This window comes from Cucurbita maxima, unplaced genomic scaffold (assembly GCF_002738345.1).
Source record: "Cucurbita maxima cultivar Rimu unplaced genomic scaffold, Cmax_1.0 Cma_Scf00007, whole genome shotgun sequence".
NCBI classification, from domain to species: domain Eukaryota; kingdom Viridiplantae; phylum Streptophyta; class Magnoliopsida; order Cucurbitales; family Cucurbitaceae; genus Cucurbita; species Cucurbita maxima.
The window spans coordinates 2,571,867-2,596,423 of NW_019272023.1; the positions used below are offsets into that span (position 1 = coordinate 2,571,867).

Sequence of the window (24,557 nt, forward strand, 5' to 3'; positions counted from 1 at the left end):
ATTTAGATGACATTGTATGTAAACTATCTTATATTAGACTCATTTTCATTTGTTTTGTTTAGTTTATGATCTTTGAACGAACCAAATAGTTTATGATCTCAAGCGAGTTGAATTTTGAGAATTTTGATCAAAATCTTTAACGACAGCACGTTTCCTCTTCACAAAACCATTTGATAAATGCTTTTGGTTCTGTTTTTAAGTACAAAAATATATCAACCTTGCTTCGTATTTCACATAATCCACAAGGCCTAGTTTGCTTAATTGCTTCTCACATTCCTTGCAACTGAAGAACCTGAATGATTAGTCAACAAATAAAACAATATTACATAACAGATGAGAAAAGATTGAAACTTAAAATACTCTTATAAAATCAAGCTACATAATGTTGTAACAGATGAATCAGAATGTTGCCACATGAGTCAGAAATGAACTTACAAGAGACGACACTAAGTTCTCGCTGAAGTGTCTCTTCTACATGAGCTTCTCGTAACTCGCAATTTGGAGGACCCTGCAAGACGGCAGACAGGCAACGACTAAATGGAAATTCTTGAAATCTCAAAAAGGATAAAACAATCAACTTCTTGGGCTCACAATACCTTCATTCTTAACTTGGAAAGGTTTAATTTCAGTATTACATGTTTCCGGGCCTGTCAGCTCACTTAAGGTACCAGAATCTTCCGACTCAACGAACTTAGCTTCTGAATTGTCATTTATAGATTCAGCATCTTCAGATGATTCAGTGTTTTCATCTGCAAGGATGATCTTCTAATGTTAAAGTTCCTAAAAATTATAGTATTAGACTGTTTAGAACATACAAAATAGGGGCGGGGGTGCATATTTTGTAGTATTCCTCGTACTAGCATATTCAGAACAAAAAATTAGGCACGAGAACAATAATATGCAACTTTAATGCTTCCTAATATGCATTTAGAGCCAAGGAACTGAGGAACTGAGGAACTGAGGAACTGAGGAACACGGGAAAAAAGAACAATGGAAATGAGTTGGTGGCTTAAACCAACCTTCGGTGATTTCGGACTTCGGAGCATCTTCTTCATTTTTTGCTGCCACAGAAGAAGTTTCAATATTACCAATCCTCTGTTGATGAACTTGGGCGTTTCTAGCAGTAGCTTCCTGCTCCTTCCTTTCCGTATGAGTCTTGTTAAGCTTTTCTTCGAATTCTTCAATGCACAACTTCAGTTCTGGTTTAGCAAATTTCTTGCTCTGAAATAAAATATGGAGAGATGAGACTTAATTATTCAAATGTCAGGGTGTGTACGTTCTAGCCAATAACCTCATACCTTGCTTATGATGCTCTTGAAATGTTCCATTACAGAGTCCTCAGAAACAGCATGTTCGTATGTCTTGAATGAATCTATCAACTTTTTCATTCCCTTTTCGGTGAAGCCTAGTTGAGAAAGGCAATATGAAATGTATTCCCACTGTTTAACATCTGCAAACGGATAATAGTCATAAGCTTCAAAACATCATCATATGGTTAGTAGGAAAACTTGATACTTGATACCAAAAAGTGAGATTATAGCCAATAATGGTTGGTTAAACAGAGAAGACATTAAAACTCAAAAGAGATGGTTTATATCTTCTTCTTCCTCCTCATTCTCTATTTTTCTTCTTTTTGGCAAGAATCCTATTTTCCAGCAAGCTCCTCGTATATCTTGGACGATCCCGTTCCAATTGGACCTTGAACTAATGTCATCTCTTATCAATTACTAACCCCTACTCGGGATGAACTTGAATGACTTTTGGCATAAGTAACTTTAGTCTATCGACCTTCTAAACGAAATACCTTTACTTGACACTTGATTCATTCACCAATGGACTAACTTTAATAATGCATCACAAAACTATGATCCATAGCATGTGAAAGCTTCCCTACTACTACTATTAAAAGTACTTGAGTACAACTAAACAAAATAAAAAATACCTCAACAATAAAGTATTGGGTATTAACAATTCTGTACTAGACAATTTGTTGCGTAAATAATAGAAGTCATACCAAGAAGTACAAAACTCAAAACTTAGCTAGTAATTCAGTGGGACATTATAAATTTGAAGTACACAGAAAAATTATAAATTGAAAAACGTGCACAAGGAGTGAAGAGTTAAATTAATACCTGAAACTCCACTAAACCTATTGCAAAGCTTTTCGACGAGTGACTCCATTTGTTTGTCCTAGAAAAACATAACAAGCAGTTAGTTTTAGAAATACATTTGTTTGTCCTAGAAAAGCTTAACAAGTAGTTAGTTTTAGAAATATAAGTTAAGATTAGTTACATTTTTTCGATCAAATTTCCCTTACCTTCTTGATGGAGCCAATCAAGAATTGCATAATATTACAGAAGGACTCTCTCGGTAGGTTCTGATTAGAGAGTTTTCCTAATATATCTGGTAGTAGATTGTATATAGGATTTGCTCCTGTAGATAAGGGGATGAGAATAAGAATTTTGTATGAGCAAAAACAAGTTCGAGTAGTGAACAGAATGTGAGCGTTATTAAAAAGTTCATTGATGTTATAAACAATACCTTTCTTAGACAACTCATGAAAAAATAGTTTCGCCAGATTTGATATTCTCTCATCATCATCTTCTAAACGTAGAGTCATTTCATTTATATAACCTTTTACCTAAGCACATGCACAAATATCAAATTAGTCTTCATCAAATATGATCAGACAAATTAAGACAAACTAACAGTATTCCACCAATCAAACCTTCATCATATCATTTAATATGAGATGAGAAAGCACCAATACAGCATTCTTCCGAACAGAATTCGAAGGATCCTTCAATCTCCCATACATATTCTCAGTCCACGGTTCCAAAAGATTAGGGAAACGAACAGCCAAATCTCCTAATGCAATAGTACAATTGGAACGGACAATATCTGATGGTGCGGTTTCTACAACCGTGAAAAGAAGTTGAAGATTTGCATTGCTGAAAGTTCATTTTCTTGAAAGTTAGGAAATCTTTACACCAATTATTACAGAGAGAGAGAGAGAGAGAGAGCGAAAGAGGGGTCTCACCAAAAATCTGCATCAATGATCATTAAACGACATAAAGCAAGCATTGCAGATGCTTGTAGATCTGGGAACTGCAGATGGAAATAATAGACAGTAAGAACAATTCAAATTACATTTCCAACATTCATAAAAATAATACAAATTAAAAATAACGTTGGTTTTAATGTTTGAAATGTGTACACAAAGCACAGAGTAGTATGCCGCTAACATGTTACAACTTTCCATACAAATCATACGACTCAAAAGCTCTGCATTTTTGCAATTGCTTGGACATATTTGAACGTATAAAGTAATAAACATAATGTAAAAATTCACATGGCAAACATCACAACCAAAGAGAAACAAATGAACATTCCCGCAATATGGCGAATCCTGAGCAGTGTTTCAGTCCAGTGTGCCCAAAAGCCAGCTAAGCAACGAACAGATTAATGAATAAAACAATTCATCCATAGTATAGATGTAAGACGGATCACAAACATTCACCTTATGCAGTAGGCTGAAATTTCTGCAAAGTTTGGAAAGAAACGGTGCACATTGCCCTATTAAATTCTTCCCTCCTGAATTACCAAAAACAATTTCTTTTTCTGCCTTCTCTGAAAGAGAATCAATAATTGCATCTTCAGAAGCAGCAAGGCCTAGCTCAGCATTTATGCCATTTTCCTGCAAGAATCAGTGTCACATTTTATATTACAAAAATAAAGTTGGTAGATAGTAAAAATAAATGGAAGACGTAACTTTATCCTCGTCCCATAACTGACTCATTATACAAACGGAGAACTCACCTTCACGCCATTAGCCACTGTTGCACCATTACCGTGTACAGTCTGACCATCAGCCATTTTATACTTCGCTTTTTGTTTCTGGATCTTTCGGGTGCACGATTCGATATATACTAGTTGGTTCATGGCTACATGACTTGCAATAAATAAATATCTACTAAGTTTCTCAATTTGGACAGTAGTTAATATGTCACCTTCGCCACCTTCAATGTCATTTTGCAGGTGAACTTCCTTGTTACCATTAAAAACAGAAGTAAGAGATTTTTTAACCAAATTTGCTGCTATGTTTTCCGGAGACGGATGAATTGAATATATAGCTGCTATGGCTTTATCAACAGCAGCATACCATATATTCTCTGGAAGCCAAGAACTAGTAATCAAGTTTTCCAGCTTATCGAACACCCGGTTGCCATTACCAGCCAACAACTTCTTTTTGTCATCTTCAGACAGTTTTTGGATGGCAATGCAGGCTGTCCTGGCAAGTAAAGGGTCCACCTTAGACCATCGACCAAACCCGATGTCTATAATATCCTGTATATGAGAGCCAACAATAGCAGCAGATGATTTTGATGCCATGCAAAGAACAGATAAAGCACCCCGGCTTTGCTCTGCTGTGGTTCCACCAACATTAAAGCAAAAGAAATCCCATAAAGCTGATATCTGGAGAGAAGGAAAAAAAATTAAAAATAAACACTTCATTAATTATCGTATACACTCCATGGTAGAAACTCATAGACCACGGATTATTGTGGAGATCAATGCACCATTAACAAGCAAGCTAAAATCACGACAGCTAACAAACTAACTTTTCAGATGTCAGCATAAGACAACCGAACTTAAACTCTGTACCCCATCATAGGCATGTCGATCTAATTAGTCACATCTGATATCTGATATCTTCAATTAATTGAAGATACATATATTCACATATCATTCTAATAAAGTTCGTATTCTTTAAATTATTGTGGTAGTATATGCCAGTCTAAAGTTAAAAATGTTCCATAAAAGAAGTGAATACCATAGAAATGAATTTTTTTCCCTAGTACTTTAACTTTTAGAGTCCGAGTTACTATTCAACTCATTCAGATGCTACTCAGACTGTAAAGTATAATAGGAAATGAATTTTTGTCGACTATCTTTTTGCTATTTTTCTAACATTATAAAATATCCTACAAGTAACTGGCCCCTTATAAGCACGATTGTCAGGCCAAACTTCCAAGAAAGTTGTTAACTTGCGAAGAAAAGATGAGAAACAGCGATAAATAGTAAGACATACCGTGCTTCCAGATATATCACCCTTCGATACCAAGGCATCAATCATAAACTCCAGAGCTGCAAGATCTCCAATGTTTGAATCAATGGCAAGATGTAGAAGATTTTTAGCAGTTTCAATTGGGTTTTTTGTTATATATATTGTTATGAAGGCGTTCTCAACGGCTTCATAGATGGATTTATCTTGAGAAAATGCCTACAAAAATAATAAAATTTTATTCTACAAAAGAACTGTTCGACAAATTAATGATGAACGATATCTAGCAAAAGGAAAATAAAAATTGACAACTTTAAGCCCTGATAAAAAAAAAAAAACTAAAGCATACCAATGGCAACATTTTACGGAGACAAGCCTCTGAACCATCAATTTGGAATTGTCTGCACCTCATCAACAAAAGAATTGTATTCTCAACGTCAGTGGCGGAAGAAGAAGCCATTAACTGAACTAGTATTGGCATTACTTCTGATATACATGTCGAAAACCTCAGGCCAGCCTCTAGAGATGCAACCAAAGCCCTGATCTGCTCCAAGTTTCCAACATCCAAAGTCAAATTGTCCTTCTGAACAGCCTCTTCTTCCATTTGAGAAGGATAGCTATCAGTCAAACTATCTTGCTGGTTCCCTCCCCCACCTTCTGTAAGGCCATTATCAACTTCACCATCACCATTAAAGATATCGTCGTCAAATGACAAGCCACCTTCCACATTTTCTGAGGACTTTTCTGGTTCAAGCTCGTCTAATTTCTTCTTATACTGCTCTAAAGTTGCTTCAAATGAAGCTATTCGCAGCTGTGGACCAAATGGGTTATGCTGCAACATAGTGATGAGCAATTGCAGCGCAGATTTTCTGACAATTGCACTCTTATCCTCCAACCTTCCAGCAGCAACCGCTGCCACTTCATTCCACAAACCGATAGAAACAGAATGTGCTTCACATAGGTCAGCCCAAACCTGAAGAACTCGACTCCTAGTGTAAGCTGAAACATCCCGACAACGTTCAAGCAAGATTTCTAGCATTGCCTGCTTGCTTCGAAGACGAACAGATTTACAACTCAGTTCACCTTCAATGTCGAAAAACGCTTTAGCAATCAACTTACCAAGCACCCCCACAAGAGCATTCCTTATTTTATAGGATTCACCACCAAAATGTGGGATCAGAAGTCCAATGTTGGTGGAGAATAACTTTGGGAGCCTGTCAGCGAGCTCTACTAGGAATCGCCCTATGTTTTCAGCCCCAGCTGTGTCTTTAACATAGTCTTTCGGGTTAGTCCTTCCAACGTCTCTAATAAGAGAGATTGCCAGGATTCCATCAGAATATTTCTTCTCTGCCCCAGCAACAGCATCAGCGACGTGAGTCACAACGTAATCATACTTGTGAATAAGGTGCATAATTGAGGCACATGATTGGGTCGTAAAGTGATATTTTGTAGAACAAGCACCAATTATACGACACAGAGCATCCTTCGAATCAACATCCTTCAAAAGGATTGGATTCTCGAACATTGAGACCACGTTTCTAAAGAAAACCCGAGTAAAAAGTGTTAAAATTACAAGTAATACCCAGGGAGTTGTTTTCACCAAGTAAGTTATAGTACGTACTTTGCAATAAAAGACAGATAATTCTCATCCGGGTCTGATGAACCAAAGAGCAACGAGATGTTGATCTCCATTGAATTAGCAATCAAGTTTAATATACGGCCCCTTTGGAGTTCCCAATTCCACGAACTTCTGGGCATTTTCTTCCGAGTACTAGCGGTGACCTGAAGGCATGATTGAAGGAGCTTGGGTGAAATTCGATTCAAGCTAACAAAACCACAAAATTTATCAAACTAAAAATCATTTAGAAAGCAAAAAATGACCAACGTAGAGGAATTAGCAGACAACCTTTGAATTGTTGCTACTACTACCACTGGATTCCTCACTGGTGACAATATTGAGAAGGAAAAACGTATAGATTTTAAAAGCATTGCGATAAGAAGCAATCTGATCGAGAACTGGAGCGTCGGCATCATTACTTGAGGAAGCTCGTGCAAGCGAATCAATGTTGGGAAGAAGAACACTGAAATTAGAGCGGAGACCCTCAACAATATTCAATTTACAGGAGGGAGAGAGGTTATTATAGTCCCGAATCAAAGAGTACACACGATCGAAAATATCCTGCTCTTCGACGCAGAAGAGGTCCTTGTCGGAAAGATCAAAGGAAACGCCTGTTGGAATTGGAGGAATTGAAGAACGCAGATGGGAAATTAAGGGTGATATGTGTTCCAAAATGGAAAAAGTAGTGAAACAGTGGAAGGAGGGACGAACCTTTGACGAATTCTTCAAGTTGAGATGGAGGAAGAGATGCGACTTCTGTAGGATTCTGTACGCATAGGCGATTATCGTCGTAGTCTTGTTCGAGAGATCGAAGGGTTTGGGGTAAGACGAAAGGGGAAGCCATTGGAGAGAAATCAGAGAGAGACGATGAAGCGCTTCAGAATCAAAGTTGAGAGTCCAAATTCAAATTGAAAGGGGTTTTCAATGAGCGGGAAGGCACTGTCAGTGTCCGGTCTGTACCGGGTCGGGTCAGATTACGGTCGGTCGGGGCTACATTATTTTTTTTTTATAATTAATAATCTCAAAGTAAGATTTAAACTTTTTAATCTCTAAGAAATTAACAGATAAGTTGCTTAGAATCTTCTAAAATTCTCGATTAAATTTATCCATAAAAAACATATTATCTTTTTTTTTTATTATTATTAAAATGTTCAACTGTCACTAAATTATTAATTTGTTAATTTAATTTTTTAATATATTTAGACGCACGAATTTGATAATGCATAAATTAAGTTTTATATGTCAAATAACAGAGTTATAATTATCAACTTTTATTAATTAATTTATAAATATATTTTGTTTATTAAATTTTTTACAATCATGATTTTATAATATTATATAATTCATTTATAACATATGTTATATCCGCTTTAATTTTGAAAAATATATATATATATATATATATATATGGCCTAACACTAATGGCCTAACACTTTCCTATTTCCGCTCTACGCACAACTCCGGCACAACTCCGTGAAACTCGACTTAATGGGTATGAGGCAGTGTCAAACCAAAATTATCTCTCCCTATCTCTCCCGAATGAGGTAAAATGAATTGTCCTAACACATATCTGACCAAGAGTTTGTTCAATGTATATAGCTATAGTAAGAAGAAATCGAGAATACTAAAACTACCAAAAGTTCTTAAGAATTAAATGTTTAAACAAGATTGTACGTAAGTAATCGATACAAAAAATTAAGTCATAATTACGAGTACAACCCGTATGTTGGAAATATTTCAAACTAACAGGATCTCGTGGTCAGAGCGCTCCAACTAGCTAAAACATACAGATGACTCAAGAATATACAATTTTTACCAATTCAGGATGGGTGTGGAAGCAGCAGCCGAAGCCCCACACAGTAACTTTTGTTCCTCTGCTTTCACAGTTCGTACTCATCTACTAATAGCTTTGCCTACATACTCAAATTTTGATCTGCCATTCTTTTTTACCTGCATATGAACGTATTATCGTTCTTCACCTATTGATAATGGAAGCAACAGTAAAATATAATTTTATCCACAATTCATTGCTGATCATATGAGTAGGATCTGGGGATTTATAACCAGAAGTGTGCAACTATAGCAGTCTGTTCCTGCATTAATAAACCATGACATTGTCATTGTTATTTATTTACATGCTAGGTTTTTATAGATATTAGCGTACAGTGCCTATTATCTTGAGCAGTTATACAAATAAGACCAGAGTCGAACCTAACCCTTGAGCCTGAGGGTTGTGTATGTACCCCCATTGGGTAGACAAAGAGTCGTAGTTAAACATACAAAGAAAAGGGATAGTTGTCTTCGAGTAGAGGCTCAACCCGGCTAGCACGCTTAACATTCAACCACCAAGATCCAAAAAAAAAAAGAGAGAGAGAGAGAGGGTTGAAGGCTCGAGCGAGGAAGGGTGGCAAAGGAAACCCATACTAGAATGTGGATATCCAGACTCGAGAAAAGCCATTCCAGGAAGCTTTAGCTAGTCAACTCTATCCCTTCTGCATATCTAGTTTATAAGGGATGCTTGACATCCATTCACTAGCTAGCTTAAGGTGATTAGTCCTCAGTTATAGGCAAGTCTTCAGCCTCAAAGATTTGTCTAAGCACCTATTCCAAGATGAACCTTCTGACTTACCTTGTTAGGTTTGCGTGCTCAACTACTCCTATCTTGCACTCATTGTTTTAGAAGTATACTCGCTCAAGCCTTACTTTAAGTTAAGAATATTTGCTAAATGGTAGTAAAATTCTCTATTTATAATCATCAAATAAATTATAAAAGAAATAAAAAAAACAATAAATGAGAAGAACAATAAATGGATACAATATATTTGCCTATAATAAAAGGTCAAATAAGGTAGGTATGATAAACTATAATAAAAACCTAAATATTTAGAAATTTGCCTGTAATAAAAGGTCAAATATGGTAGCAATGGTAAATCGTAATAGAAGGCTAAATATCTAGATATTTGCCTCTAATAAAATGTTAAATTTGGTAGCTACGATAAACCGTAATGGAAGGCTAAATATATAGATATTTGCTTGTAATAATAGGTCAAATATAGTAGCTACGGTAAACCGTAATAAAAGGTTAAATATATAGATATTTGCCGGTAAGAAAAGGTCAAATATGATAGTTATGGTAAAGCGCATAATGAAAGGCAAAATATCCCTAACATAAGCTATACTCATCATCAATTCCTAGTAATATCCATAATGTTTCTCTACGAACTTCACAACAGATCTATACAAATAGCCCAGAATCAGCCATCTTTTTCTAGTTTTACAAAGGAAATTAATCGCCAAATTTCCAGTGTCATTTGATATATTAAAGACAATTGGTATTACAGAAAACGAAAGAATATCTTACAGAGACCCATTGAAGAATAGATCATAAGACAGTAGAAAATATCAGATATTGACGTATAGTTAATATGTTGAATGAAAAATGATCAAATGTTAAACACCCAATGGTACTAGAAGCAGAATATATCTCCAAACTTGATGATATCAGTTGAATCAATGAAGGCCAAACCAATTCATACAGTTCCCATTTTAGGTAGCTAAAATTTCTGTGTAAAAGAAAGCAAGAAATAAACAAGAATAGCTACTCAAATTGCAACCTCTTCAATTTCTTGAAAAACACAGGACTCCCTAAAACAATTGTTGCGTAATGGCATTCCTAATCACACTTCACATGATTGAGAAAGAGAAAAATGATTGAACGGACTCTAGAACCCTATAATCAAGCACATGGAGAGCATAATTTGCAGAAATCCGAGATGGGAAAATTAGACGATTCAAACAAGCTTTTTGAAACAAACATTCAAACTTCAGAAGTGAAAACAAAACACCAAAATGGAAAACAATCAGAAAATATCCGAGTTAGGATACAAACCAGAGGGTTACGAATTGACGAAATCGAAGAATCTCCGGTCAGCCAATGTGAAAAGGGCCAATATCACCAGTCCTGATGGAGCCCGCGACCTCGTCGGCGATGGCCAAACAAGAAGAAACACAGTCGCTCAAGGCTACCCAAACCATGTTAGCGATCCAAAACGCCATGTGCCATGTCATTGCCATGGCCTTTCCGGTGTGTTATTCGAGGTAAAGGCGTGGACTGGGAGTTTCAGAGCATATCCATTGAAGGAGTTGGATTAGATTTAGAGGAAGCCATTAGAGAACAGAGGCAGAGGTTATTGGGCTGAGTGAAAGATAAAGCTGCAAACTTTATGGTTGAAGAAATGTTACCCGTAGCGTGTAGCTAAAGCCGATTTCACCACAATTTCCTTTTTCAGATTATCTTATTTTACGGGGATTTTTTCTTTTAAAGAAAAAATAAAATTTATAGTAATTGTTCTATAAATGTTCAATTTTTGCCCATATATTTCGATATATTATTCCTTATTCCCGTGCATTTTGATTTTTTGGATTGAAGTGTTACATAATTAACATCAATCAATCTGAAAAATAAAGAAAATATGTGTTGGCATGATATGTTCACTTTGAATATAAACTCTCGTGATTTTGTTTTTTATTTCTCAAAATGTCTCATGTCAATAGAGATGAATTTCTTACTTATAAACTCATGATCAATCCTTTGATTAGTCGATATGGTACTCTCCACCAACGATCTCAAAAGCAAAAATCACATGAAGAACACTACCAATCTTTAAAGCACAAAAGTATCTTCTTTAAACACCTACTTCGATTGCTTCTTCACCATGTCCATTAGTTAAAAAGCACAAAAACAAAGACTCTAAAAATGGATGGACTGTTCCAGTTGCCAAAGCACAAAAGTATGGTTATTGAAATTGATAGAAAAACCTACCGCAGTTGATATTGTCCTCTCAAAGTTTTTAAAATGTCATCTTAAAATTTTTAAATCGCATTTGCTAATGAGAGGTTTCTACACCCTTACAAAGAATGATTCGTTTCCTCAAGGTTTTTGAAACGTGTCTGGTAAGGAGAGATTTCCACACTCTTATAAAAAATTATTTGTTCTCCTCTTCACCTAAGGTGGATCTCACATTTACTTCCCACTATATCCCTTTCTTTAAATAACATAGTTCATAGACTAAAAGAAGACAGACCTGTAGCAAAGGGCACAAGATTTAGCTTAGTTGTTGACGGTGGAGGCAATCTCATCAGTACAAGCCGCTCGCTTCCCTGCTTGTCATTTGCCTGTGAATATGGCAGGGAAGAGATATGGAGATGAAGATAGGAATTGAACCAACCTCTGGGTGTAGCAGCGTTGAAGAACATATGGTTGGCCAAGCAAATTTGCTACCAATTACAGGCTCATGGAATCACAAGATTCAAATCCACTGTTAAATCTTCATATAATGTATGACCAATCTTCTTCATTTTCATATGCAGATCATGAAGTAAAAGATAAATATTTTCAAATTGGCAATGAGAATTGTCGCCCACTACGAACACGTGCACTGCATTACCAACTTCTATCCAACTGCAACCAGGTTGCTTCTTCAATCCCTTATCCTTCATTTTCAACCTTACTTTGGCAGCTTCTCTCCATTTTCCAGTTGAAGCATATATGTTAGATAGCAGCATAAAGGTTCCAGCATTCTCTGGTTCTGTTTCCAAAAGCTTTTCAGCCGTTAACTTACCCAAATCTATATTGCCATGAACATTACATCCAGCAAGAAGCGCTGCCCAAACAGACGATGAAGGCTTATCCTCAAGCCCCTTGATAAAATCAAATGCCTCTTGGAGTCGTCCCGCTCGGCCAAAAAGATCGACCAAGCATGTGAAATGATCTTCTCTTAGCGTTATAGACCCGTCTCTTACGAGATTTTCGAAGTATTTCAACCCCTCATCCACAAGGCCAGCATGACTACAAGCAGAAAGCAACGCGATATAGGTGACATTATCTGGACAAAATCCCAATGCCTGCATTTCATCAAATAAACGAATTGCTTTGTAGCCATGGCCATGATGAGCATAGGCTGCAATCATCCCATTCCAAGAAACTACATCTCTGTGGCTCGTCGATCCATCATCGAATATCTTGCGAGCCATATCCAACTCCCCACATTTTGAATACATGCTTATTAAAGCTGATACTACATCTGCAACTTCTTGGTATACCGACTTACTTATTATCTGGTGAATTTGTTGTCCCTCGCAAAGACCGGCTAAGTTACTACAAGCACCCAATACACTCACAAAAGTTCCTTCATTTGGTTTTACATTGTTGGCTGCTTGCATTTCTGAAAAAATCTTCAATGCTTCTTCACTTTGCCCATCTTGTACATGTCCAGAAATCATTGCTGTCCAAGAAACAACATTTTTGTTAGGCATTTTATAGAACAAATCCACTGCCCTTTCAAGCTTACCGTTTTGAATGAACCCTGTAATCATGGCGTTCCATGAAGGCACATCCCTCTCTGGAATTTTCTCAAACAGTTCAAAGGCTTCATCCAGCCGCATATTCTGAGCATACCCAGTAATTATTGCATTCCAGGAAACCACATTTCGCTCAGGCATTTTATCGAACACTAAACGGGCATCATCAATTCTCCCATTTTTTGCCAAACCAGCCACCATGGCCGTCCAAGAAATCACATCTCTCTCTGGCATCTGGTTAAAGAGCTCCTGAGCTTCATCTACCCTCCTCTTTCTCATCAATGCTGTAATAACAGTATTCCAAGAAACCACATTCCTCTCAGGCATTCTTTTAAACAAATCAAAAGCCTGATCGACCCAACCCTTTCGCGCATACCCTTCAATCATAGTGTTCCACGAAACAACATTCTTAACTGGCATGGCATCAAACAAGCTTCTAGCCTCCTCAATTCGGCTCAATCTTACATATCCACTAACCAATGCTGTCCAAGTAACAACATTCTTTATAGCGTCATCTCTATCAAATAGCTTCTTAGCTTCCTCAATCATTCCACATTTGATATACCCTGTAATTACTGCAGTCCATGAGACCACATCTCGATCGGGCATTTCCTCGAACACCCTACGTGCCTCTCCGATTTTTCCTTCTTTACCAAGCTTTGTGATCAGCCAGTTAGTGCGTGCAACATTCGAATTGGCACTATAGTCTCTATCTTTTGATGAGATTTTGGGCACAACCTGATAGGTAGAAAACAGCGACGATAACCTGGAGTTGTGCGAATTGCTCAAGACACGCACATATCTAGCAAAGCTAGAAAGAAGAATTCTGGATGTATCTTTAGCATAAATTTCCTTAATCAGTACCTGATACAATAAAGACATTTTTATCCACTTATTGCGTATCCCCGCCGCCTAAGGCTCGCCGGAGAAGAAGATTGAAGAAACAACGGGGCGGCTGCATACACCGTGGCTCGTGAAAGACGGAGAAGAAGACAATCATGCTTTCCATTTTTGTTCTCTTTCCATTTTTTCCCCATATTTTCTTTTTCAAAATAAAAATCAATTTATAATTTTTTTTTTTGCAATTTTAATAAAATTTTGAGAATTAAATTAATTTTAAATTGCATCAAAATAATTATAAATTACTAAAAATACTTTAAATTAATTTACTAAAAATTTAGATTTAAAATTGAAAGATGGTTAGTTTGAACTTTTAATTGAAATAGTTATTATAAAAAATTCATTTTATTTTAGTCGTATATAAAATTCAAATTAAATTCCAAAAAATTCAAAATTTTAAGAAATAAAATTGGGATACTTGCTCCCGAAATAAAATTAAAAGAAAAATAAATTATCAAAATATCATATTGTCACTTTCAAAATAAACTCTCATGACTTTGTTTTGAGCTTCTCAAAATGTCTCATATGAATGCAAATGTATTCCTTTACTTATAAATCCAGGAATGATATGTATTCATTTACTTAGAAACTCAGGACCATTCACTAAATTAGACAAGGTGAGACTCAATCTTGATAATCCTCAACAATTAAATATTTATTATATATATATATATATATATATATAATTAAAAAAATATGTCACATTTCTAATGTTTAGACATATATTATCGACCAAAGTAACATTCCAACATTTTCCTCGACAAATTTTGTAATTAAAAAAATTACACATTATTTGAGAGTACAAGTTTAGAAGATTCCAAGCACTTGGTCAATTAAATTGTTTGAGTTGTAAATGGGACAACCAAACAAGACAGCCTTTAATAAATGCTTGAATTCTATTGGCTAATAAAATTTGGTAAACCATAGATATCAAATATTTAATGTGAAAAAAAATTTGATCCATAACTTTGGTACTCATTATAATCAAAAGACAATTACCACATGACCCACATTGATTTGTGGGTGGTTGCCCTAAAGATTCATTATTAAACCCCATTTAATATCTTACATCAAACCCTTTAATATACTAATAATTCATTCCATACTTCTATCCGAGTGGACGGAGTCACATTATAAACTAATGATTCGAAATTGTGAGATATATTTACCAACTAAGGATATTGATAGGTTAGGTTGGATCTGATTGTTCGAGTAAATTTTTTCAACTAAAACAATTCTTATTCAATAATATACCCAAACCAAGTCAACTATAATATTTTTTAGTTCATTTATTTAAAAATTGTATTTATAGAGTTAGTAAACATATTTATTTATTTTCAAACATTGATAACTCATTTTGAAAATTTAAATTTTTGTATTTGTGAAAAATGAATAATAAAAAATAATTATGAATTAACATAAAATAAATATATGCGTATTTAAATGTATCGAAAACAAAAATATATTTTTAAAAATTTAATCATTATATAAAAAGTAAAAAAAGTAATTTTAAAATTATATTAGTTTAAAAATATTCATATAAAATTTTAAATTAGGTATGTTTTATGATTTTTTTTATTAATTTTTTTTTATTGAGAACAAAATATTTAGTCTTCACTTGCCTTTGAAGTTGAATGGAGTGATGGTATCTTGAATTTAGATTCCAAATTTAGAGCAAAAGTAAAATATTAGTTATTAATAAATAAAAAATACCATTTGTGTTGCGATAATAAATAAATAAATAAATAAATAAATAAGAGTGTATTGTAGAAAGTCAAAATGTAGGAATTATTTAATTGGTTGGTTAGCCACAATTATTAATAACATACTCGATTGATGCATTGGATTTGATTTTTTAAAATAAAAAATATATGCGTACAATTGAATTCAGCCGATATATTCCAAAAATACAGACAGGTAACATTTAATTACCTTGGGAATGCACATTTTAACCTTGCTTTCTATTTTTTCATCGCAATAAATTATTTTTTAAATTAATATTATTTTTTAAGTATATTTTTCAAAATTTAGATGAGTGTATATTGAGTTTAAATAAATAAAAAATTATGCATTTGGAATGATTAATTTTATAAAAATAAAAGTAAAATGTTATTTAACTAAAATGATTGTAGAACTTGGATTAAATTGTGTCGGTTGATTATTTAATAAGAATTGTTTAGGTTAAAAAATTTAATTTCAAAAACCTAGCTCTCATGGCTTTGTTTTGAGCTTCTTAAAATGACTCGTAACATCGATCATTTTTTAAATTAGTCAATGTAGGATTCACTCCTAACAATCCTCTCGAACCGTCTCTATTTGACTGTTCTCCTTAATCGAGACTCGACTCCTTTTTTGGAGCTCTCAAACAAATTATACCATTTGTTCAACACTTTAGTCACTTTTAACTACACCTTCTAGTCTCACAATCTTTTGTTTGATGCTTGAAGATTTTATTGACATGACTAAGTTTAGGGCATGATTGTAATGTGACCTCGAACTTGTGGATATAATTACTGCGTTCATGGTTATACGAAAATGATATATATATATAAATTAATTACTTTTAAATAAGGCAATTTCCAAGTCCCAACCGCGTCTCTTCTGCAGCTTGTGGTGACTGTTAGAGAGAGAGACAGAGAGGAGAGAGAGAGAGAGACAGAGAGGAGAGAGAGATTTCATCTTCTTCTTCTTCACTGAATTCAGTTCCTTCTTTAATCCGCCATTTTTTTCAACCAGTTTGAACCACCAGAACCAGAAGAAGAAGAAGAAGAAGAAGAAGAAGAAGACGAAGCTGTTTAGTTCTTCGATTCTCTCTCTCTATGGGCTGTTCAGCTTCCAGACCCATCACTTTCCCCTCCGCCGACCCTGAAACGGCTTCCCCTTCCTCTCCGCCGCTTCCTAGAGCTTTCTCTCTTCCGACGCCGCTCATCCACCACCCCCCCATCAAACACGGCGACACCCACCATCTCGTCACTCTCACTTCCACCACCTACGGTTCTCTCCTCCTCATCGACCGCCCCAACCCCAATGCCTTCAAATTCCCCGCCCCGGAACACGCCGACCACTCTCAATCACCCACCGCCGCCGATTCCGACCACGCTTTTTCCCCCGATTCCGTCATTAACACCTGGGAACTAATGGACGGCCTCGATGACCCCATTCCAAACCCCAACCTCGCGATTCAGAAACCCCCCTTCAAAACCGTCGGATCCGAGGATTTCGATGCGCCGTCTTCCTTAGTCAAGCCGCTCTGGCAGCATTTGTCCGAAGAAGCTCTCCTCGCTAAATTAGACCCTAACGTCGTTTTAAGTTACCGACGAGCTCTCTCTTCCCGGCAATTAGCCTCCAATGGCTACCAAAAAACCGCCAAATCAGTCGATTCCAGTCCGATATGTTCTTCATTCCCCGGCGGAGAAGACAAAGTAGTAATCTATTTCACGAGCTTGCGAGGAATCCGGAAAACCTACGAGGATTGCTGCTGGATTCGCACGATCTTCAGAGGATTCAGAGTTCCGGTGGACGAACGCGACATTTCCATGGATTCATCGTACAGAAAAGAGTTGCAGAGTGCGATTGGAGGGAAGAAATTTAGTCTACCACAAGTGTTCATACGAGGAAATCACATCGGCGGTGCCGAGGAAATCAAACAGCTAAACGAGTGCGGGGAATTGGGAAAGCTTTTAGTGGGATTTCCAGTTCGGGAGGTGAAAACTGTGTGTGAACGGTGTGGGGAAGCGAGGTTTGTTCCGTGCCCTAACTGCCATGGCAGCCGGAAGGTGTTCGAAGAAGAAGAAGGAGAGCTGAGAAGATGCCCTGATTGTAATGAAAATGGCTTGATTAAGTGCCCTGATTGCTGCATCTGAGTGCAAAGAATTTAGGTATGATATCAAAACGCTTCCTCTTTGCTGCAGCTTGTTCTTGTAAGATTTATTTGTTCATATTGGTATGAACATTGTATAATCATTATCATGTGTTCTTCGAAATATATCGAGTTATGAACCCTAGATCTTGGGTTCCTTTCGAGTTTATGTCAATCGATCCAAATGACTTGTTCGATTGTGTTATGGAAGGCTTATGTTTTGGCTCACGACCTAAACAGATGAACTCTATGGAATTACCTTAGCTCCTCGTTAAGAATTTTTGCAACAACAAAGTCTACTCGCCTACCCTTTTTAGCTGATTGTGGGCGAGTTTTCGAACCGAGAGATTCATAAATCAAGATCTCGAAAAATAGAACCAATTAGGAATTTATATTATTATTTTCATGATTTATTAGTGGGACGGTATATATTTTGTATTATTGAACTATGCTCGTGTTAACCATTAATAAAAATGATTTGTTTATAAATTATTTATTAAAATTAAAATTTATAATTATTTTGATATTTAGTTCTATGGAGTGGTTTTAGAATAAATATTTTTATATTTAATAAATCAATTAATTTTAATTTTGTATTAAGATTAAAAATTAATAAATTATGAGGTTTTTTTTATTTATAAAAAATATTCATAGATTTTTTAAATGTAAAATAAAGGGTAAATAAATAAAAGTACCTTTAATTTAACTCGTGTATTTATATAAAGTAAAAAAAATAAATTGTAATTTAATATACCCATCGATCTTATCTTCTTCGCGATCTTGACGTCACAATAAAAGAGGTTTTTATCGCCTAAAGCTCTGATACCGTAAACCCCAACACTGAATTCAGCTATCCTCCAATCAAAGCTCCAACAATGGCGATCTCAGCATCATCCGGTCCATTCATGTAATTTTCTTCATTATTTCACGAATGCGAGCTGGTTGTTGCTTTTGAACTCGATTCCACCTTTAAATAGCGAGAGACGAATCAGGGGAAAGCGAGAAGAAGATCGAAGCAGATATGGGCAGCACCCCGAACGATTTCTCTGTCATCATTCTCCCTTCCGAATGCGGTATTGATTCGCGGCCACTTTTGGCTGATAAAGGCAAGGACAAGGAGTCTGAAGAGGATGAAAATTGGCACGATTGCGCTCAAAACCTTTCATCTGATGAGGATTTCTCCGATCTCGATCTCTTGCAGTTTGCCCGTCTCGAGGGCTCCGATAAGGCTGGGAATCGCATCCTCCGCGTCGTCGGGAAGTACTATCCAGGTAAAGCAGCGATTCCGTATTATGATTTTTCTTCTGTTATTGATTTTTGAGGTTTCATGGTTTTAGTTTAACAATTTCGAGACTTGATTGAAAGTTGGACTACTTAGACCCAACAAAGGTTCATGACGAATTTACGGTTAACCTCTTCTTAGTAGTAATGTTCTTAGCCTCTGTCTTCTCTTGATATCACCATAACATTGATGGGGCTAACGTTTAAGCACAAACTTCTGTTCCGAAATATTGTTTAATATTTTCTTGTATTAGAATTCAATAACTGCAACTTGCTTTCTAAGCACGATATTTCTTCGAACACAGCTGTGGTTGTAAGTGGAGAGCGGCTGAAGAAATATATCCTCCATAAATTTCAGAACGAATTGTCAGAGGGTCCATTTTGCGTTGTGTACTTTCATACAACCGCCCAGAAGGACGATAATTGTCCTGGCTTAACCATCTTGAGGTGGATTTATGAAGAACTTCCGTCTGATTACAAGGATAGACTTCAAACTCTCTACTTTGTACATCCTGGTCTCCGTTCAAGGCTTGTCTTGGCGACTCTAGGCCGGTTTTTCCTCAGTGGCAGGTGAGTGCGTTCACCATATGTTGAATTTGTTGAGATTTGATCCGTATTTTTATTTAAATTGAGGTTTAACATTTGCAATTACTGCTGCTTCTTTATGGATAGAATTCAGCTTCTTCTTATTAGTGCTTTAATTAGTAATTGTTTATCTTCTTTTTGATTTCACAAACTTTGAGAATTTTACCATTGCTCTTGCAATATTATTATCATTTATTTTGCAGCTGAAATTTTCATAGTTTGCAGTTGACACTTTTACAATCACGCCTTTTCTTTCATCATACTATACTTATATATATATGTATGTATATGAATATGAAAGCAGTTACATTCTCATACCTGGTTTAGTTAGTTTAGTTATTTTATACCTATCTATCTATCTATATATATATCTATATATATATATATATCTATATATATCTATATATGTATGTATGTATGTATGTATGTATATGTATATAATAATAATTTTTTTTATTGATGTATTCTATAAGCAAATAACAAGGGAAGAAACAGGTAACGGTTCTTCTTCGTAGGGATGTAATCAATATGATGCTACCAGAAATTATTAGTATCTTTGGAAATATATAATTGTTTTCAATTCTTAAAAGCATCTCACTAGAAAATATAATCTTTACTGTAGTGGGAAGAACCTATGGTATGAGTTACTGTGGTTGCTTTACTTTCTTGAAATTTTGTGCTATACGTCTCCTCTAATGCTGTATATCTTGAATGATTTATGCCTAGAAATTTGAAAGCGTTATAAACATACATTTTGTGTAGTTTGTTTGATTAGATTTATTCTCTTTTTGTAGTTTGTACTGGAAAATCAAGTATGTGAGCCGCCTTCAATATCTTTCAGACGATATAAAGAAGGGAGAGGTTGAAATTCCTGATTTTGTGAAAAGTCACGATGAAGTTCTTGAACACAGACCATTGACAGATTACGGCATTGAACCTGATTCTCTCAATGTCACAGGGGCACCTTATTCCGCCCACTCCTTTGGGAGATATGAGGAGAGATGGACGTCAAGGCAGTACATGATGTAGTAAGCCTGGTTAAAGAAGTTGTGTTTGATCTTAGGCAACTCCAAGGTTTATGGGCAATTAACATGAGCCATGGCTAAACAATAAAAAGTTTGTACATGTGTTGTGTAGCTTGTATTAGTAACTTCTCTAGTGTTGCTTGCAAACTGAATGGGATGTTACTTCTGATTGCCTGCCAATGTTAGATGCTCATTTATTTTATCCTTACTAACTGGTTCAAATGTTTAATTATCTGTCAATGGGCTCGTGTTCTTCATTATGGTTGTAGTTGATAGCTTATTCAAATTATTTTATCTTGTGTCATATAATGCAAGGAGATAGCGTGACCTTGCATCTAATCACCCTAAGGCATATTGAGGGCGAGTTCGACAGGATTTTTGAAAGGGGATAAATAGTGCCTTTCAGCTTATTTAGAGCATTTTTCAAAACTTTTATGAAACTTTAAGAACTCTGGAAAGTTCTTTTAGAGTAAGTATTTCTCGTAGAAAAAGTACGAACTTTGCAGCACATTTAAGTCATCAAGGTAATTCACATTGAGATTAAGGCAATTGAGTTTCCTGCTTTTAATTGGTTTGTTCTTCTACTTGGCAAGGAGCAAGAAAATGCAAAGGCTACAGTCTGGAATGTTGTTTATGGATATGATTGCATTACAATACCCACCACAGAATCATAATGGAGTTTCAAATTACCAAAACTCTGTCTTGACTCTGGTAGTTGCATTGAGTGCGAACAAGTCATGACAGTAAGGATTCAGGGCTGTAAATTTCTGACAAACTTGAAAATTCCTTGGATATCTAGTTTCCTTCACTCTTTATATGTAAACTATTCATCATGTTCTTTGTTAGATGATATTATATTTTGGTTTCAGATTATTTTATGAGTGCATTTTCATGGTGTTTAGGAGGAAGAAAACCCTGTCGAGTTTATGAACCAGACTGATTACCCAGAGCATTAAGAATAAGCAGATCTCGCAAGCCAAGGAAGGTGAGTTCAAATATATAACAGTGACCAAAAACTTTACAATTACAATCTATGTTATATAACCTTTTTGGGATTTGAATTTATATTTTCCTCATCTACCATGTCTTGTTAGAAAGATTGGCCTTTTTGGTACAAAGGAATAATGATATAATCAGAATCAGGTATAAAACTTGTATATGCTCAAGAAAATCTTAGGCAAGTACAGGTGCAAGTCTCTATCTCATAGATAAAAGTTGATTTATGCAATACACTAGATCACTTGTTGCTGATATTGATGAAACTTATGTTACACTAATTACAATAAACAGAACAATCACCCAGGAGAATCAGCAGCATGCCTCACAAAGCCAACAGCAGCACAATGCAAAAAGACTGCATCCAATCCACAAGTTTATCAGGTAACATTTGGTTTTTCCTTAAGTGAAAAGTGAGAGGAAAAAAAAATGAAAAGGATAGTGAAAATACTCACCATCCTTCAATAAAACTTCTATCTCCTCGTTTCTTTGTAGTGTCCCAGAACCGTTTCTTCCTGCCTGTCCCGGCATCCTTGGTCGGGTGCCCTATAGTTTTCAACAGTTAGATTGAGAGACAGTGTGAAAACTTTGAGGGAGAGGAAGAGAGAAATAACCTGGTGGGTGATGGTCTTGTTTTGCTTCTGATATGGGCATCTTTGAAGCTTTGAGGTAGAATATTGTCTGCTATTACCCATATATATATATCGGTCCTCTCCTCACTAAAGCTTGTAGTGTTTCGTGGGAATAAAGCTTAGGAATATGATTCTGATACTGATGACCAACTAAACTTCAACTTGATTGGCCTCCCATTTCATTTTTAAAGCTTTAGATTCTTTAGAAATCAAACCATTGACACTTCGTTTTAACCTTGCCAATAACTATCATATTCTCGAAGATTTTGCCATGAAAATAAGTTAGCAGTTTTTGCTTATAATACCCACGAAAAATTCTCTTAGAAAGCTAGATGAAGATCTTGTGGTAGAAAATAAACTAAGTGGAAGGGATGGGTAGGTGTACAAAAATTATACTACATGCCCATGTATATCTATTTGGTTCTCAAGTTTTCAAGACTAATTCTTTTGATCCTTGAGATTTGAATTTGGTTTTTATTTGATGTTTGATCATTGAAGTTTGAATTTGCTTTCTGATTGGTCCTTGTAGTTTGAAGATCAGTTTTTATTTAGTCCCCCACGTTGTTATTTCTCTATATTAATCAATAGAATGTGATTTCATTAGATAAAGTGTTAGTTTAGTCATATAGAAGATATTAAGATTCTATTTATTATATTGTCATTTCCCTGCTGGAATAAGCTGGTTTTTATGGCTTAGTAGGGAGAGTGGGCTGAAGCCTTTACAAATTGAAAGCCCAAGAAATGTGTTTGAGGTCCACAAGTCTAAGCCAAAAAAAATTAAAAACTAGAGAGCTCCATTAGAATTTGTAGTATTTCGGAACAAATTAGTTAAAAAGATGTTCACAAAAGTACGAAGATCTTAAAATTTCTACCATATCCAACGATTGCCCGTAAAACATTATGTCAACTATATGAAGACTAACCTAATTGAGTGGAGATCAATTACCTAAAGTTGGATATAGAAGAGAAAAATCTAAAGTTATTTATCACCAAAGTTGGATGAGATTCTCTCTTGTACTTGGGACACAATAACAAAAGCGTCAGTCACATTATACTAGCTTCACCGAGTAATTTCTCCATGATGAGAAATGTACGTAAACCAAACCAATAGGGCTTGAAATTCCTCACAAAACTAGCTTTAGTTAAAACAACCCAATAGTGATACAAACACAATGGACAAATGTACATTTAATGTAAATACCCAATGGAGGGTTGAAGCTCTTAAACATGAGTTAAAACTTGGGGTTATTGCACAAAACACAGAGCTGATCAGGGGTAAGGAAGGGGGGAAGATGGAGCAACCCAATGAGACAGGCAAATCCAGAGGGAACCAAAAGACAGCAAAAGGAATGAAACAAAACCCTGAAAGAGAGACGAGACTTGTGAACCCTCTTTCTACATTTCTCTCTCTCTCTCTGTTTTAATGAAGTGTCCCATTACAATCACCAACTGTGTGGCTTCTCTGTACGCAACATGTTTACCAAAAGACAGAAAACTGAGTCCGACTCAGAAGGGTGGTGGGTGGTGGGTGGTGGGTCAGAGCTATTAGCCATGTGAGAATCAGTGCCTTGTTTTCTACACTCAAAATTTTAGCCAGCAGCTTTAAATTATAGAACTAAAGCTTATTATTGGATGTGAGTATTAGATAAACACTAGGTTCCAAACTCAAAGCTCATTGATAACTATAGGACTATAGAAGGAACTCATGTACTTAGTTTTGAAAGGGAATCTCAAGATTATCTAGTATTCCAACCATCAATTTTGTTTTCAATAAATTCTTGCATTTTTTTAGTTTTTAGAAATGTCATAGGTCTATTAAACACAAAATCAAAACTTAGAATTTCATTAGTAGATTAAGAATTTATCCGTTAAAAGTTCATAGACATTTTTTACCCAATGGGATTTAACCCACAATCATTTTAACCTTCTTACAGTGGGGGAGAGAGAGAGAGAGTTTTGTTTGTTTAGGGTTAGGGTTTAATGGGGACGGTTTTAGAGAGGGTGATGAATTTGTTTGTCTTTTTTTTGTATTTTTTTGGTTTGTTGTTTATTGGGGTTGAAAGGTCAGCTCAAATGTCTGCATCTCATTACCTCTTTTGATGCCACTACTTCCCTTCTTCTCGTCTTGTCAAATCACTTCCAATCCTTGGATACTCACATGCGCATCTCTGCCTCATTAGGCTTGGCCATGCCTTTGGATTTTGGAAAACTCTTCACCCAACATTCCTCCTCCCCC

The 24,557-nt window shown here is 35.7% G+C and overlaps 5 protein-coding genes across 7 annotated transcripts; 2 read left to right on the top strand and 3 right to left on the bottom strand.

Annotated features, from left to right (window-relative positions):
- Positions 1 to 89: 89 nt before the first annotated feature.
- On the bottom strand, positions 90 to 7,684 carry LOC111482227 (condensin complex subunit 1). Its single transcript, XM_023127915.1, has 17 exons — positions 7,395 to 7,684; positions 6,972 to 7,294; positions 6,687 to 6,847; positions 5,415 to 6,603; positions 5,093 to 5,284; positions 3,820 to 4,476; positions 3,521 to 3,697; positions 3,041 to 3,108; positions 2,729 to 2,951; positions 2,542 to 2,641; positions 2,318 to 2,433; positions 2,133 to 2,190; positions 1,299 to 1,450; positions 1,020 to 1,221; positions 597 to 749; positions 436 to 508; positions 90 to 292 (listed from the first exon to the last, which is right to left on the bottom strand). Exons 1-16 carry the CDS (start codon positions 7,525 to 7,527, stop codon positions 447 to 449), a joined length of 3,966 nt encoding a protein of 1,321 aa, XP_022983683.1. The 5' UTR covers positions 7,528 to 7,684; the 3' UTR covers positions 90 to 292; positions 436 to 446.
- A 732-nt stretch (positions 7,685 to 8,416) lies between these two features.
- Positions 8,417 to 10,934, bottom strand: LOC111482369. Of its 3 annotated transcripts, XM_023128123.1 has the most exons (3): positions 10,573 to 10,934; positions 8,623 to 8,633; positions 8,417 to 8,590 (listed from the first exon to the last, which is right to left on the bottom strand). In XM_023128123.1, exon 1 carries the CDS (start codon positions 10,755 to 10,757, stop codon positions 10,611 to 10,613), a length of 147 nt encoding a protein of 48 aa, XP_022983891.1. In that variant the 5' UTR covers positions 10,758 to 10,934; the 3' UTR covers positions 8,417 to 8,590; positions 8,623 to 8,633; positions 10,573 to 10,610. The 3 variants fall into 3 exon arrangements, with proteins under 3 accessions (XP_022983891.1, XP_022983890.1, XP_022983889.1); XM_023128122.1 differs by having other exon boundaries at positions 8,417 to 8,634; positions 10,584 to 10,934; XM_023128121.1 differs by having other exon boundaries at positions 8,417 to 8,662.
- Positions 10,935 to 11,620: 686 nt separating this feature from the next.
- On the bottom strand, positions 11,621 to 14,065 carry LOC111482256 (pentatricopeptide repeat-containing protein At2g35030, mitochondrial). The gene has a single exon (XM_023127961.1). It carries the CDS (start codon positions 13,923 to 13,925, stop codon positions 11,976 to 11,978), a length of 1,950 nt encoding a protein of 649 aa, XP_022983729.1. The 5' UTR covers positions 13,926 to 14,065; the 3' UTR covers positions 11,621 to 11,975.
- A 2,482-nt stretch (positions 14,066 to 16,547) lies between these two features.
- LOC111482324 (uncharacterized protein At3g28850) lies at positions 16,548 to 18,734 on the top strand. Its single transcript, XM_023128056.1, has 2 exons — positions 16,548 to 17,821; positions 18,653 to 18,734. The coding sequence occupies exon 1, from the start codon at positions 16,763 to 16,765 to the stop codon at positions 17,804 to 17,806; it is 1,044 nt and encodes a 347-aa protein (XP_022983824.1). The 5' UTR covers positions 16,548 to 16,762; the 3' UTR covers positions 17,807 to 17,821; positions 18,653 to 18,734.
- Positions 18,735 to 18,755: 21 nt separating this feature from the next.
- Positions 18,756 to 20,901, top strand: LOC111482348 (ganglioside-induced differentiation-associated protein 2). The gene is made up of 3 exons (XM_023128093.1): positions 18,756 to 19,073; positions 19,389 to 19,653; positions 20,463 to 20,901. Exons 1-3 carry the CDS (start codon positions 18,824 to 18,826, stop codon positions 20,695 to 20,697), a joined length of 750 nt encoding a protein of 249 aa, XP_022983861.1. The 5' UTR covers positions 18,756 to 18,823; the 3' UTR covers positions 20,698 to 20,901.
- Positions 20,902 to 24,557: the final 3,656 nt, after the last annotated feature.

Bases quoted from the DNA above. Each gene is read 5' to 3' on its own strand.
- LOC111482256 (XM_023127961.1), bottom strand. From the start codon at position 13,925: ATGTCTTTATTGTATCAGGTACTGATTAAGGAAATTTATGCTAAAGAT.
- LOC111482348 (XM_023128093.1), top strand. From the start codon at position 18,824: ATGGGCAGCACCCCGAACGATTTCTCTGTCATCATTCTCCCTTCCGAA. The intron at 19,074-19,388 runs GTAAAGCAGCGA...CTTCGAACACAG, and splicing joins CGTCGGGAAGTACTATCCAG to CTGTGGTTGTAAGTGGAGAG. The intron at 19,654-20,462 runs GTGAGTGCGTTC...CTCTTTTTGTAG, and splicing joins CGGTTTTTCCTCAGTGGCAG to TTTGTACTGGAAAATCAAGT.
- LOC111482324 (XM_023128056.1), top strand. From the start codon at position 16,763: ATGGGCTGTTCAGCTTCCAGACCCATCACTTTCCCCTCCGCCGACCCT.
- LOC111482227 (XM_023127915.1), bottom strand. From the start codon at position 7,527: ATGGCTTCCCCTTTCGTCTTACCCCAAACCCTTCGATCTCTCGAACAA. The intron at 7,295-7,394 runs GTTCGTCCCTCC...CAATTCCAACAG, and splicing joins ACTTGAAGAATTCGTCAAAG to GCGTTTCCTTTGATCTTTCC. The intron at 3,109-3,520 runs GTGAATGTTTGT...TTCCATCTGCAG, and splicing joins ATTTCAGCCTACTGCATAAG to TTCCCAGATCTACAAGCATC.
- LOC111482369 (XM_023128122.1), bottom strand. From the start codon at position 10,757: ATGGCAATGACATGGCACATGGCGTTTTGGATCGCTAACATGGTTTGG.